Source organism: Aythya ferina (genome assembly GCF_964211825.1).
Source record: "Aythya ferina genome assembly, chromosome: 18".
NCBI classification, from domain to species: Eukaryota; Metazoa; Chordata; class Aves; order Anseriformes; family Anatidae; genus Aythya; species Aythya ferina.
In genome coordinates this window covers 9055040-9070550 of record NC_140317.1, presented here as the reverse complement: position 1 = coordinate 9070550, position 15511 = coordinate 9055040, and the positions used below count along the sequence as shown (strand labels likewise).

Genomic DNA, 15511 nt, shown 5'->3' with positions numbered 1-15511 from the left:
ACTTTTTAAATGAAAAATCTGAAGAATCAAACTACTTATCCACATGCACAGCTGGGCTAGGAGAAGAAAGCTTAAACATTTGCCCAGTAAAGATTTTTCTTGATGCTTCTTCATATTTAATACACACACTCTTATGAGCACAGTGCACTGACATGCATGTGAACAGACACATCCTGAGAATAAACACTGAGGGAAATGTCAGCACATCTGTTCTGGAAAGGCAACAAGGCAAAGATCTTGCAAGAAAATTCCAGTAAATGATCAAAAAGAATCTCTGCGTATGTTAACACGAGGTCTTTGCATCCTAGAGGTAATCAAAAGCAACTTTATATAGGCTTTTCAATATGGTTTGAGAGAAGCAAGAGTACATCAGCACACACAGGCAGGGGGAACAGGCTAGGCAGCAACATGCCACCAGCACACAAGAGGACAAAATGTTGTTGCACAAGGAGGGTGCCACCAGAACCCGTTATAACAAAGGTTAACCAAATATTTTCAGTGGCATGGCCAGTTCTTACAGACTCAAGATAAAGTGCTGGGACAAACAGGGCTAGAACGTGGCAGATAACCCAGGAAACAACTGAAAACCTGGTTCTAGCCATGAGCTTTGCTTCTGCAGGAGAAAATCAGTCACCCAGCCCTCACTCTTCTGCCTTGTAAATATATCATTTCCTGTGCTGTGCAGTAACTAACCAACATGCTTTTGGGCTTAAATGAATTAAGCCAGTTCTTTTGTAAGGTGCTAAGAGGTTTGGAAAATAAATTCCAGTGTCAGTGGCTACCTCACCTGAGCTGCAGTTCAGTGGTTATCCATCCTCTAGTCTTAATCTATGAATCAGCAGGTTTGTAGGCTATACAGGAGATGAAGAGAGCATTTAGGATCCAGTCAGTGTATGCAGTTTTTCTTCAAGTTTTTTGCTTAGGTCCAGTATGAGATACCAAGATTAGAGCAGTTGTGGGACGACTCAAATAGATTACCCGTATTTATGATAGCAATATTTAGCTGCTAGTATGATGCCTTCTGGTAGCATCAAAAGCTTTTGAAGTTAACACAAGACCACAAAGAAAACACCAATCAGATGCATGTTTCATATACATATTTATATATATTTCATGTACAAAGTTACATTCTGAACCCCATGGATTCAATAATAGAAATAAATACTGAAATAACTACACTGCTATATGAGCTTTTCTGCTCACAGAAGCCTCAAGTTTTAACAGACAGCAAGTTTAACGCTGTAGTATCCATCTTGGATTACAGAGGCAAGTAAAATTCAGCGTAAAGTGTCCAACAGACAAAACTTTCAAAAATTACAGACCATAAAATGTTTAAAATATGTTTAAAAGATTGAGAAATGTGCATCAACAAAATTAATAAAGGAAACTTAATCTTGTTAGAGGGCGGGAGAGACATTTAGTGTATAGAAAAATGCTTTGAGGTGCAACATAGGTTGTTACAATATGGCATAACCCTGTTAGAAAAAAACATTTAATTTCCCTAAAGAACTGTATTTGAGTTTACCGTGTCTTGTTTTACAGATCAGGGCCTTCACAAGACCCTGTTGAGACAGGGTCACTTACAAGAGTGCTAAATCAGGTTTAATCCTTTGGTAACTTTTATAATACTCACATGGAAATAAATATTCAGTTACACAGCATTTTAAAAGACGCACGTTCTTTAGAACAGTTAGTATAATAAAACAGATTTAACATTTGTTTGTTACTAAGGCAGCCTATGATAAAGTGTCTACGCTCTGCCAGCTCTATCTGATCCAACGCAGGAAGACCTTTACAAGAAATGGACAATGCAGCAGCTTATACAATGCATTTCACCTTTACCATGCAAACACCCTTACCCAGGCAAGTAATGTGCTGCATATTTTGTGCTCGAAATGTTTCCAAACTATTAACAAGCTGTAGCTATCAAAAGATTAGCTCCTATTTATATGATGCTTTAATCATATATGAGTGTATGCATAAACATTCTGGAGACTGATTTTTAGGGGTGTATTCTCATCTCAATGCCTGGGGCTTTCCTTGTTTTACTCACCATTCAAAGTGACCTTAAGTCAGAAGCATATAAATCCCAGTGCACTGCAATGAGAATAAGGATCCATTTAATCTACTGTACCTTAGGACAGGGGATAGTTTTTAGATGAGAAATACAGAGAAGTGCACATGCCTTTTATCTACACCAACAGTGGTACATAGTTAATCTATTATTTTCTTTAAAAACCTGTCTACTTTTGGACAGAAACAGCCGTTGCTGAAAAATCTGCTGAAGTTGGTCCACTGAGGTGACTAAAATGGCACGGTGGACCAGATACATTTGGCAAAAAAACAGGTACACACTTGCCAGATTTTACTGCTCTATTTGACAGCAGTAAAGCCATTCAAAGAAAACTGATCATTTCATTAATAATTACAAATAAAATGCTATACAAGAACCAAGGAATGGAATTGTGCGTTTGGTTGTTTGTTTTTTTTTGAGAACACAAGAATGCGACAATCAACCAGTGAGTAAAAGCTTTGGAGACTGTGCTTTCTGAAGAAAAATGAATTTAAGATGGCAGGAGAAGCAATGAAACTGCACCACTCACAGTGAAGATTCTGCACAACTGTAAAAGTTTAGACAGCATTTTTCTTAGATGTCTAATTTCATAAGTTAATTCAGATGTGCTTCAAGTTCAGCATACATTTCTACAGGAGTTTTAAATAGGCCTCTATAAGAGCATTAAGTCAGTTTACCTTCTGTATTTGTATAATTTTTAAGAGCTCCCAGACTTCATAATTACGCCAAAGTAGTTTGAGTGACATTAAAGATGAATTTGGAAAGCAAATTATGAACAACATGCTCTCATCACTTTTGGCATTCTGAAGAGAAAAATACTACCAAGATATTAGACTTCTTTAATAAGGATTTTTTTTTACTACATAGTTCATGTCCTAAATACATATTTACGAGAGGAACAGCTGTGTACAAAATATGTTGCTTAAAAAGTATTTATACATATAAATCTAACCAATAGACCTGAATGGAGTTTTTCTGGTTTATCAGCTATGATATGCATTTGAAAAAGCTGCCTAAATATATATTTACACAATAGACCTCAGCTAAATGTGTTCATTTAAAAAATTAAGAAAATATATAAACACATGTTTGCCTGATAGACCAGAACTGCTCCTATTGCATAAAAATGTTTAGGCAGTTTTAAAAAAGTGTGTCTACATTTACTCCTCTGAAACTGTTCAGTTCTCTCACATATCAATTTACTAATTCTTCTGCTAATCTGAACAGAACAGTCCCAGCTTTTGGGGGGTAAATGCTGGATGTTTATTAAAACCCCTCAAACTTGTATATTCTAGCAAATAAATGAAAGAGCAAATCTAGGTTTTAAAATAGTCTGAGGAACAGAAGTCATGAAGTGTTTAACTTAGGTTTGATACTAATGTAGGAAATTCAATGTAAAAGGAAGACAGTCTTCAACTCACACTTATGGTTAAAAAAATAGACGGTGAGTAGACAGAATGTCAGCCTGATATTAGAGTCTCCTGACTTTCAACAATTTACTCAATCCTGCTAACATGGTTAAACTTCTTTTGGGTGGGACTAAATGGGAGTATGCAGCTACAAAAAATACACTTTGTACCCTATTATCTGGCACTAAAATTCCTTTACAATCTCACTTGGGCAGAATGCATTTTTCCTGTACACTCTGTCTTTTCTCATGCTCTACTTGAGGTCTTTAACCTTCACACATGTAGTGCCTCATGAGTTTGACCAGCTAGGCAGAGAAGATCATTCTAGTGCTTAGGACATAAGGAGTTAAGACAAGAAAAGAAAAAGAAAATGTATCCCCTGGTTCAAGAATTCTGCAATTGTTTTCAAATTTAAATCATCCTAAGGATACCCTTTGGAAACAGTCATTCACATGTATCCATGTCAGGGAAATGGGAAAACACTATGCTCAAAATTGCTGATCGAGGGCAGCAGTTCTCAAACTTTATGGTTCAACAGTGAAAACATGTTGTTTTATTTAAATATTGTCATAATTTCTATACAACCCCTTTCCCCCCACAATTTTTGATGAAAGTAACAAATTAATCTGTATACACTAGGTAAGCAAGACTTTCCAAGTTTGAAAACAAAAGCTGAAACAGTTTGCTTTAGCCCTCACTGAATATTTGGATGAGCCTTGATAATCCATCTCATTTTTTCTTTTTTAATACTCTGGGAATAACTTTGCTGTTTTACTACTCAATGCATTATACAGTGAAATGAAGCTCAGTTGAAATAAAGCCAAACTCAAGTGAGACTAACAAAGAAGTGAACTATATTAGGTTGTTGTGGTACAGTAAAACTAATGTCTCGATTGCTTACTATGGTGTGCACACCAGTTTTGAGAAAGTTCTGATTTCATTATACTGTTCCATGTAACAACGGTGCAGTAAAACAGCACAAGCTAATTCCTGTACAGTTAAAGGTATGAGAGATTTGCAATATAAAGTTAAACAGCAAAGAAATGCTTCAACATCATGTAGTGAAACATGTTTCACAAAATAAAAAAACATGCAGAAGCTTTTTTTTTTTTTCCTTTTTAGTTTTTAAGGTCTCCAGCTGCATCCTACAGGCTCACTCACTGCCATACATTACTTGCCACACTATCAAGTGACTCCTCTCAGCTTTGGCTACAGAAGGTTCTAGTTGCAGAGCTTCTCCAAGGAGTTCAGATTCTCCACCTTCATCACCTGAAAAACAGCAGCTTTGATTCAGACAGATAAAAACATTTTTAACACCAAGAGGAGCAAAATAAATGACATCTAGATTTACAGCTCACTACAGATAGTAGTTGCCACTTGCTCCTTTAAAGGAATATTCACAATCTTCAATATGTAAGTTACAAACTGGAAGTTTGTTGCCTAATTATTTTGAGCCTAGTATTCTGACAGTTGCATTCTGCAGACCTAGCCCCACCACAAATTAACTGGAGTTTTGTGAGTATCTCAACTCTACGTATTTCTTTACCCCTAGCTCTTTGATGCAAGAAAGAAACGGCCTAACTTGCAAACCTGCAGCATCTTTCAGGAGGAAATGGAGATGGTTATGCTACAAAGTGCACTAGCATAAACACACAAACCACAAAATGCTCTAGAAATATGGGCAGTAATTGAGCACATATAAGACAATACAACATCCATGTGTTTGATAAACAACGGTCCTTTTCTTCTTTCCTCTTGTTCTAGTTAACCTAACTTGTCACAACACCGCACACACTGGCACACGGCATCCTTAAACCTACTCTCCTTTATAACCCTTCAAAAGAGAAAAGAGCATTTTTACAACTGCATCTAAACTTTGTGACATGAGCCAACTTGGATCAAAGGTGATCAACTAACCACTAACAAAACCGCATGTAGACAGCAATAAACATCAGTACAGAGGCAGTCTTGTGGTACAGAAGATCAGTTTAATCAGATGAAATGGGAACTTACTGACAACTTCAGGAAGGTTTCAAGTCAGAATTTGGCTGGGATTCTGGTTAGACTACTTTGGAGCTCTGAGGAATCTAAACATGCAATAGACTGAACTTGCTCTCGAGCCAGCTTGCTGCACTGGTGTGGTGAGGGCTGAGTTAATGCAGCTTATACTATGCTATGCTTAAGTTCAAGTCTTTGCATCATGCCACAAGGACAGCAAAATGCACGTTTGGTATGTGGCTATACCAGCTTGTTTAGAACAAGTGCCGAGTTTTCAATACCTCACTGCAACATGGCACAGAATTGCTACGTCCTGCCTACTACATACACTCCACCAGGGTTACTGGCAGGAACTTGTTTTGCATTGGGAATAACAGCACTTGAGCTAGCCCTTTGTTTTTTTGGTTTTGGGGTGATTGGTTGTTTGTATTTTTATTGTTGTTTTGGGTGGGGGTTTCCTCCCCCTCTTTTTCCTTTTTTTTTTTTTTTTTTTTTGATCACTAGAAACAGATTAAAGCAAAAAGGAGTTCTAAATCAGGAGTTGGACTTCCTTTGGGGCATTTTTTCCTCAAACTCTCCAGCTGCAGATTCTAAACATTGAGTTATGACACTTATTTTGTTACATTTCCCCAAAAGTTTCAAATAAAAATAAAAAGGCTTGCACAAGAGATTATTTATTGGCTAGATCATGCAAAAGTGCTGTCCAAAAAAAATAAAAATCAGTGATCAAAATAAGCAGGGCATCTAAAGATAACAGTAAACTACTCTCTCCCTCTTCCTTCAAACCAAGATTTGCTCATGTTTAAGTGTTGTTCATGTAATACTTAAATATGCAAACTGACCACAAAAGGTCATTTAACTACAGACATATTTTTCAGCAGCTTGAGAAGGAAGAGTTTAACTTTTCAAAATAAGACTGAATACATAAAAGGTAAGATGGTACATGACTCCAAAGCAGAGTTTCAAATAAACCTTTTCAAACAGTAGTCTCTCAGATGTCATGGTTTACTGGGAGAAGAGGAAATTGAAGGTGTGTGTATATGAGAATAAAGAGGCTTCTATACACTTAGTAAACACGCACATACTGAGCAACCACAGAAATGCACTCCACAATCACAATGGAAGTTTTTATATGGCTTATGACCTTATTTAAGGCTTTTGGTATGAAATTAGAATTAATTTTAAATTCAGTATTTCTTACCCATTCTGAAGTCAATATATCCCTCTCCACCACTTATCACCAACATGGATTTTAAGGAACTCTGGTTGAAGGACTCTGGGGCTGGTTTATCACCCGTTAGCTCTGTTCCACCACTACCCTGTGGGCAAACCACCTGACCTGTATAAAAATATACAGAACACATTTTTATGCCCCATCTCACAGAATTAGACCACCTGTTAATTCGGTTGTTGGCTGACATACCTAATGCCTAATAATACACTTAACTTTGGATTCTATTATCTCTCTAACGAGCAGCAAAAAAAAAAAAAGCTAGCTATACTCTGCTTTCACCGCTCTCTAAAGAGATGAAGTCAGATCAGCCCAATGCAAGTCAGAATTAAGTGCCTCTTGACAGAATTCACAGCACAGGCATGCAGATCTAGAGAATGATCTAGAGAATGACATTGAAACAGACTTAAGGACTTTTTTCAGACAACCGAAATGATTCGGCACATCAGCCCATTAAGTAAACTTGTCATTTACTTCCAGCACACCATGTATATGCAGTTGCTGAGAGGGTAATTCCACCAGCACCACAGTTCCTAGAAAACTTAAGCTTTTTCAAACAAGATTCTTTCTTCTGGGCACTACTCCCTTAGTAGTTCTTCATTCCTGCAGGATGTCAGATTCTTAAATCAGACCTTGTGTCAGCTAGCAGTTGGTCACCTTCTCAGTAGGCAAGTACTCGGTTCCCACAGTACCTTTCTCCAGACAAAACAAAAAAGTCTTTTTTTTTTTTTTTTGGCCAGCCCCTTTTTTGCCCCACTAAACAGTACTGCATTAATGAATCAGAAAAGTCTTGCAAAAAGTATTAAGTTTGTTTCCAAGGACACGATTTCATATACTTGCTATCTTCGCCTGAACTCTAGGCTTAAGAAGCAAAGGAGGAAAGAAAAACAACTTAATTTGAGGAATAACAATAAAAGCTCACCAGGTACTGCAACAAAGAATTTAACAGCATCACGGTGCCCATGGAAGCAAAGCTGTGCATGTGCCATTGAACAATATGGTATGAAGGTTCCTGGAGTCACTTTGTCACTATTCTCATCTCCATATACACGTATTACGCTCCCTGGACGGTTTCCGGAGCCTGCTGCTGCTTTATTAGCTGTAAAAGAAGAAAAGAACTGTTTTCTACTTGAAAGAACAAATTACAGAAATGGTTATTTGTTAAGAAACCTTATGGTACCATCTAAAAGCTAAAGCCAACTTAGATAAAAATGAAACAGGAGGGCAGCAATGCCAATTCAAGACAGAGCTGGAAAGAAAAAAGATTGCATGCTTCGTTATTTTAAGTACATCAGAAAATGGAGCAGGATTCTTATTAGTCTAGCATAATCACCAAATTTTAATATCCTACTTTTGGAAAATAAATAATTTGTGAAAGTTTTATATCTTTCATAGGAAATAAGTACCTCTGAATTTGCTCTTACTGAAATATGTTAATGTATATAACATAACTAAAGACACGTTCATTCCAACTAATCATAGGGTATCCCCTTGCAAGTGAAAAAACTAAAAATAGCCACCTGTGGGCATGAAGAAGCTACCATATTATAATTCTATGTCTAATTTTTACTGAGAAGTTTTAAAATGCATTAAAACAGAAAAGTACTCATGCTAGACATACAAGCCATCTCCATTCCAAAGGCTATCAGAGAAGTGAAGGAAACAGTGATTTATAACAAGACAGTAAACAATGTGGATTAATGACAAAGTTATAAGATATGGTATCACATTGGCTGGAAGAAAAACAAAGTCTGTATGAAAGTTCAGCTGCAACACAGGATGATATACTAAACTGCTGAGCAGATTGGTGGCCATTTAGCAAACATAAAACTGCTGCAATGCAGTAACTGCAAGTGGAAAAACATTTAGGAACATACAAAGGGTAAATCTATAGGGAGTGGAAAACAGCCTCAAAGTGGCTATTAGAAGCCTGAAAATAGATTTTTGTTCAGGATCTGCACTTACCCCTCAGCCCCAGTAAACGTCCCTGGTGGAGGATTACAGCTAAAGTGAGAAAGGAGGAAAGGGGAAATGGATAGGTACGACAGTAGAGGAGAAGGATTAATGAGAACCCACCATTCTTGTATTTTGGTTTTGATAAGATAGAGCTTAAAATAGCTCCTAAAACAGTAAATATCTAATTACAGAAGATTCAATATTACGTCAAAGAACAGCATCTTGTTATTAAAGTTTCAGTACAAAATGGACAACAAAAGCATTGTCACCTTCATGTGCTTTATTGCTATAGAGTTTATCATTGATTAGCAATGTTTCCCCTTTCTCTCTTTCCTTGGCAGGAAACTACCAAAGTAATATATAACTACTCTTGTTTTCAAGTGCCCTTTTGAAACAGTATCTGCAGATCTGGAAGGTGCCCTGCTAATGAGACCTAGGGAGCTGAGATATGCAATTGATTATGCACGGATGTGACCGCTGTTGAAACCCTGAATATTTATAACAAGGATTCTCAAACCCACAATCAAGCTATCCACAAATGGTTGTTCCAATTCACAAGCTACTAACAACACTGAAATTAAACCAAATAACTTTAATAGGGATTTTTTTTCCATGTCACCGCTGTTTTAAAACACACTCCTCTGGAAACATTAAATTAAGCTTGATGCAAATTAAGAGCTATAATTTATTAAAGCATGACTTAAGCTATTTCAAATTCCTTGATAGGAAACCTGTCCTTTCCTAGCAGACTCATGCAATGCAAAAAAAGACATTTATTGAATGGACAGACAATGTAATGGAACAGTATGAAAAACGCATGTATGTGCTGTTCAACAAAGCAGATACAACATGAAGACCTTTCACTGTTAAGTTACCCTAAAATCTACTCAACAGATTGCACTAATTTTGATACAAAACACAGTACAATTAAGACTACCAGTGCTACTTTTTATTTTCTGAAACTTCTGTCCATATGTTTTATTAGTCTTAGACAAGAATCGTTGTTTTGTTGTTTGCTTCAAGCAACCAATTTACAAATAAATTCTTCTGAAGCTTAACCTGTAACATTCATTTTGCCCTTGAACTGGAACATCACTTTCTCTCAGGGTTCAACTGCCCACGGCAGAGTACTTCCCCCCCATCCCCAATTAGTTTCAGTCTACGACAAGCGTTTAGGGTCTGTCTTTAAGCAGATAGATGGATCTACAGTATTGGAATTTTACCTAGAAGTTGGTGTTCTATTTAGAGAAAGCATTTAGAACTCCCAGAGCTTTAAACACGTCCTTAGAAGCAGCTGATACTAGTGCTGTTCCAGTCCTTTATACAAACTTTGTGAAGAATTCTCAAAAGCTATAGCTAAATTGTACTGCAACAAAACCAACTTGCTCAAATCAAACAGAAAACCTACGCCAGTGATCATATGGCAATCATAACATTAAATACAACACCACAGCTCTCTCTTACAAGCAATCAACTCCTACAAACACTGCTAGTACTAAGGCTTCAAGGTGCCTCTTGCATTCAAGCCAGTCCACTTCAATTTAAAGCGCAATTTTGGAGATGGGATTTTTTGCTCAGAATTGTAACCATGGACACAGAGTAGGTGCTAAAACCTGAAAAATTCAGACCTGGCAGTAAAATTTTCTATCTGTTATCAAGCATCTGAATGACCTTAAAATTATTTTTGCAACTACAGCATATTGCACAGTGCTATTCATTTATATTTTACTTACTTTCTGTTAATGGAATGGAGATGATGACACCATTTCCTGTTCCTACCCATAAACGATTACAAGACACCATAAGAGCTGTGATTCTCACAAATGAGAATCCCAGTTTACCAGTACCTAAAAACAAAAAATGCTTTTCATCAAAAATTATGAGCAAGAATAATTTTACTTCCATAATATAATCTTAACTTCAACTCCCAACTCATGTTGACAAGTAATTCCCTCCCATTTCAAACAAATAAGGCAGAGGAGCACATCCAAGTTGTAAAGGTAAAATAAAAAGTTACAACATTTCTGTGAATAAAGTCATGAACCTATACAGAAAGAGATTAATGTGAACTGTGAGAAAGCACAAAAGATAAAACAACTGTACAATGCTGCACAATAAGTTATTTTGGGGCTTACAGAGCCATGGAAGCTTTTTTTTGTTGTTTTTCAAACAAAAGATGATGAGTTCAGTGTGAAATAGTTTCTTGTTTGTTAAAATAAATGGTACTGTTTCTTCAGGAAGTGAAGAAGTTTCAAAGACTATCACTAATGCTATGAGGGGATCAGAAGACAGCTGCCAAGCTAAGAGGAATGTATGCTACACTAGCCCCCCTTACACTGATGGCATAATAGTTAATTGTGAAGGATTTCCAAAGGCCTGATTACCTATATTTGTTATGTAGGTAGTCAAATTGCTCTTATATAAACTTTAATGAAAAATCAGAAGCCTTATTAGCTTCCACAGCAGTAGGAATTTGATATTTTGCACTTGTATTGGAAAAGAAACAGCATTTTCTGCAGAGAAGTACTGGGTTCTTCCCATTCAGACTAAAAGAGGCATCATTCTAGTAATAAAGAGGAAGGATTTTACTATATCTATTCATTCCTGTCCAAATACCATTTTTGTCAATAGTTCTGAGTTTCCAGGGACACTGTAGACACCTGGTAGAATCAGACTATACCAGAGACCTATTGGACAGACTTAGACTTCTACTTCCAAAATTAAGTTTTCACATCAAACAGGATTTGACTAGACTTCCACCCACCCATCCGGTTTGTTTGCAATGGGAATTGACTGGCTCATGACAGAAAATGAAAGCTCCAAACATAAAGAGGTGTAAGAATACTACAGTTTCTTATCAACTTACCTAGCATTTTGCTTACATAAGGTTCAATGTCCACATCCTGCAGATGCTGATACGTGTGCGCATGATAGAGACGCAGAGTAGAGTCCAAGCGAATAGACACCCATACCCCATCACCCACCCACGCCAGCTGTCTCACTTGGCTTTCTCTTCTTGGGTGTGCATCAAATGACTTCTACAAAAGATTGGATTTTAAATTAGAAAATGAAATAAAGAAGAGTACAAAGGACTTTTCTACTACTCAAACACTGTCAATATCAGCAATTTTCTCAAGTCATCTACTGCTCCCTGATTTGTGAGATTACTATCAAAAACATTGCTTAGCTTAGTGACAATTACCATATGATGCTGATAAAGTAATAATAATACAGGCCAATTCCCTGCCCTAAAGCATGATCTCAAAGACATAGTTTCCTACTACATTCTTATGTAAATAACATTCCCAGCCTACTCTGATTTCCATCTGTTTTATCCAGAGGCCATTTTGTGAGGTCCTCCAGACACTGCACAAGATACATATGCCCCAAAGGTGTTTTTCTTCCTAGTTTTGTCAAGCCTTGCTCTTGCATACAAGCTCATCCCTGCAGAATACACTTTATCCACCAGCAAAACAACTCAATTCCTTATTGTATGAATTCTTTCCTTTCAGGTTTCCCACATATGTAACTTGTCACAAAGAATTTATGAATTGGGTGCTTAATATTTTCCAAAGAGCTAAGCAGTCACCCTGAAAGTCTGGTCCATATCTTAGACCAAGTACCAGAAGCTGAAGTACTAATATTGCTAAGAGCTTTCAGAAAACATAGCAGCTTCCTGTAGTTGCATACATAAAGCACTGCAGAAAACAGCTTACACACCTTACATAAACAAAACATTCCTTAACTGGTGAGAGAGTACATTCAAGATTAACACTTACAAACCTCTAAAGTGTTCAGACTCCAGAGAAGGTTAGAGGGGGGTGGAAAACATAATGAATATGTAAGTATGCATGAATGCAAAGAATGAGCTGGGAGCTAGCCTTACAAGTTCTGCAAGGATCTACAAGACATTTTCTAGTTTCTGGCCAGGTTGAAATGGAGAACTAAACTCCAAAATAATCACTTTCTACAAATAAAAGCCATCTTGTCATATGTTAAACTCTTTGAGAACAATGAAAACAACTTAAGAAAACTTAAAAATTTGTTTTAAGGAAGTAGTTGTCTGCCTATTTCTGTGATCGTGAATAAATAACTGTTCTCCAGAGTTACTCAGGAGTTTAAGCTGGAGCATGAGAAAGCATTAAAACATTTATTTGAAACACCATTTTAAACTTGCCTCTATTTTCATGGCCTTCGGTTGAACAACATAGATTTTGTTCCTGTAGCCACACCAGACTTTGTCATGTACCACTGTCATGCATCTTATAGAATGATGTGGCCGGCCCAGGTCTAAGAGGTGATAGTTTGTCAAATCCCACTGACCATCTTTAAAAACAGAAGCAAAATTAAAAAAATAGGTTCATATAAGTTTAAAAGTTAAAAGCACAAATATCTTAAGTTTCATTTCTTAAAAGCACTGTAATAATCTGGGTAAGTCAATACAAATTTATGTCTAAGCTCCGCATTAAAGAAAGCAGCTATTAGTTGTATGAACTACCAACATCCCAACTGCTACTTTGTTTTTATATAATAAGGTTGAACCATGACTCACATTTAAAACATGTCAAAACATTTTTAAAAACAGCAAGTTACCTACTGCTAAATGCTTTACTTGGATAGGCATCAGTATATATACACATAACAAGCAACTACCCACACAACGCTAGGCACTTGCTGCTTGACTATGCTGAGCATAGAAACGTTGGCCAGTGCTTTAAGACTTTTTTAAATACGCCATAAGAGTACTTAAGAGTTAAGTACTTTAACATGTGAAAGAGCACCTGTCAGCAGACAGCCAAGTAAATTATAAAGAAATGTAACTATGTGTTGTATAGGTACAGAGGCAGAGGATGCACAGAAGGTGGTATTAACAAAAGCAGCGGGCCAGAGGCTCTCACTTCATATACTGCATTCAACACTTCATTCACTCTGTAGTCCTTTAAGCAATAGAAAGGAACTTTCGAGTCAGAATCTGTGGTGGCAATTTCAAATAGAAGAACCTGGGTGTCTCAGAGCAAGAGGAAGAGAATAGGAGATTCCTAATTGCTACATTTAAAATTTCCCTGAACTTACACCAAGTGTTATGCTTGGTTAAAGTATTGAATATCTACATCAGACTCGAGATTGCAACTGAAATAAGAGTGATTTCTCAATACAATCTGCAAAATAGACATTGGGAGACCTTTTCAAAACACTGTTTAAAAAAGGCATATTTCTTTCAAAAAGTACTATTATAACTTCTCTGTTTCAAGACCTAACAGAATGCTTACCGACTCCTCTGTGAAATATTGCTAGTGTTCCATCAGCTAGTGCAACTAATACTATTCCTTTTACATGTCTGTTAAGAGAAAGGAGGTACAAGAATATAAAGTGTTAAACTGCATTTCTAAAAACGTTTAGAATTTACTTTAAACATACATTTTAGTATACTTTTTATAGTTGCATTAGCCTGAGTGTTTTGATTTCTACAATACCGCTCAACAGAGCGGACAGTAACAGTGACTCAAGATCTAGTTCAGATAGCTTCACGTACCAAGCTACAATGCTTGAAGGAAACATCAAGGATAACCACCTCTAACTGCTTTGAGTACGCAGCTACAAAGAAACTCAATATTTGAGTTACAGCATTTTCAATATATACAAGATCTCTTATTTTTCCTCACACCCTAAGCATTTTCCACTGCCCCCCCTCAAAGAATGTGTTCACTTAAGGCAGCTGACATTCCCAACAGCTAGGGAGGAAATAAAAATCTACTTCATATGTACTCGAATAAAAGTTAATTGTAATTTACATTACATTCTTTCAGGACTTACACAATACTGAGAATAGAATCTTTAAGTTTAATGGCATGAATACATTTCCTCCACTGGGCCACTGACGAATGAACATACAGGCTGCAAAGACAAATCAGGAAGGATTAAAAGGCATTAAGAAAGGTCTACCAGGCAGGAGAAAAAAAACAGGTAAAACATTTATAACTGAAATCCACAATTAAAAAGAAAACAGGTTTTCACATTCCACTGAACACTGTATTAAGACTGAAAGAAAGCTATATTAGCAGGCAGAACAGTTTTTCCAGATGCCTAAAACATTACAAAGTCCCTTGTAGGCACATCTACAGTAAAAAAGGCAATATTTTCTAGCATAATATAATATCGAATGGTAAGAACTACTAAACCATTCCTTTCACTACAAAAAGACTTTTCTATAGTTAAGTGTTATCTGCCAAAAAGAGCCTGCTAATCACTTACAAAACTTTGAGAGTTCTAATGCCCAAATGTAGCCAAGCATAAAACGTTTTGCCTCTAGACAGCTTTTGCAATTAATTTTGACTTGAGACAGTTACCAGCCTGTAGGGCCAAGAAGTACCTTTAAAATAATTTTTAAATGAATCTAAAAGATTATCATTTTCTTACCATCCGTTTTGTGTTCCAAGCCACATTGTCGGTAAAAGGCTACTCATTTTCTGTGCTTCTTCTCTCACTAGATCTTGCTCATTTGGCAATATTGCAACATCTTTATATAACTCTGAGTCAGTGCTAAAAAACACAGTTAAAATACATTGAATAAAGTGCACAGATTATTCAGAGTATAACATGGGTATTTACTTCATTGCTGTTGGCATCTACAGTTATTTGTAAGTATGTGAATGTTTAAAAAATAGTAACAGTACATAGAAGTATGTCAATCATACAAACAAACCTAATAAGAATGAATTTCTTAAAGTGGACATTTACTTATAAAAGGAAAGTTTAGGTTTCGTTCAAGCCTATTGGTCTTACTGATCTCTCCAGGGCAACGGCAGAAGAGTTGCAACATCAGAGGCAAGAGAAATACTTATA

The 15511-nt window shown here is 36.6% G+C and overlaps 1 protein-coding gene across 6 annotated transcripts in view; it reads right to left on the bottom strand.

Moving 5' to 3' along the window:
* Positions 1-1082: 1082 nt before the first annotated feature.
* The window catches only part of SPAG9 (sperm associated antigen 9), a 63176-nt gene continuing 48747 nt past the window's right edge, over positions 1083-15511 (bottom strand). For 4 of the 6 annotated variants that reach the window (XM_084492233.1, XM_084492229.1, XM_084492230.1 and 1 more), the window contains 10 exons: positions 15086-15208; positions 14483-14563; positions 13939-14006; positions 12846-12994; positions 11535-11706; positions 10402-10515; positions 8678-8716; positions 7635-7811; positions 6683-6820; positions 1083-4752 (listed from right to left, as the gene is read on the bottom strand). In XM_084492233.1, coding sequence (XP_084348359.1) covers positions 4637-4752; positions 6683-6820; positions 7635-7811; positions 8678-8716; positions 10402-10515; positions 11535-11706; positions 12846-12994; positions 13939-14006; positions 14483-14563; positions 15086-15208 — 1177 coding nt within the window. In that variant the 3' untranslated portion in view covers positions 1083-4636. The remainder of the gene's footprint in view (positions 4753-6682; positions 6821-7634; positions 7812-8677; positions 8717-10401; positions 10516-11534; positions 11707-12845; positions 12995-13938; positions 14007-14482; positions 14564-15085; positions 15209-15511) is intronic. The other 2 variants (XM_084492231.1, XM_084492232.1) reach the window with 1 other exon arrangement.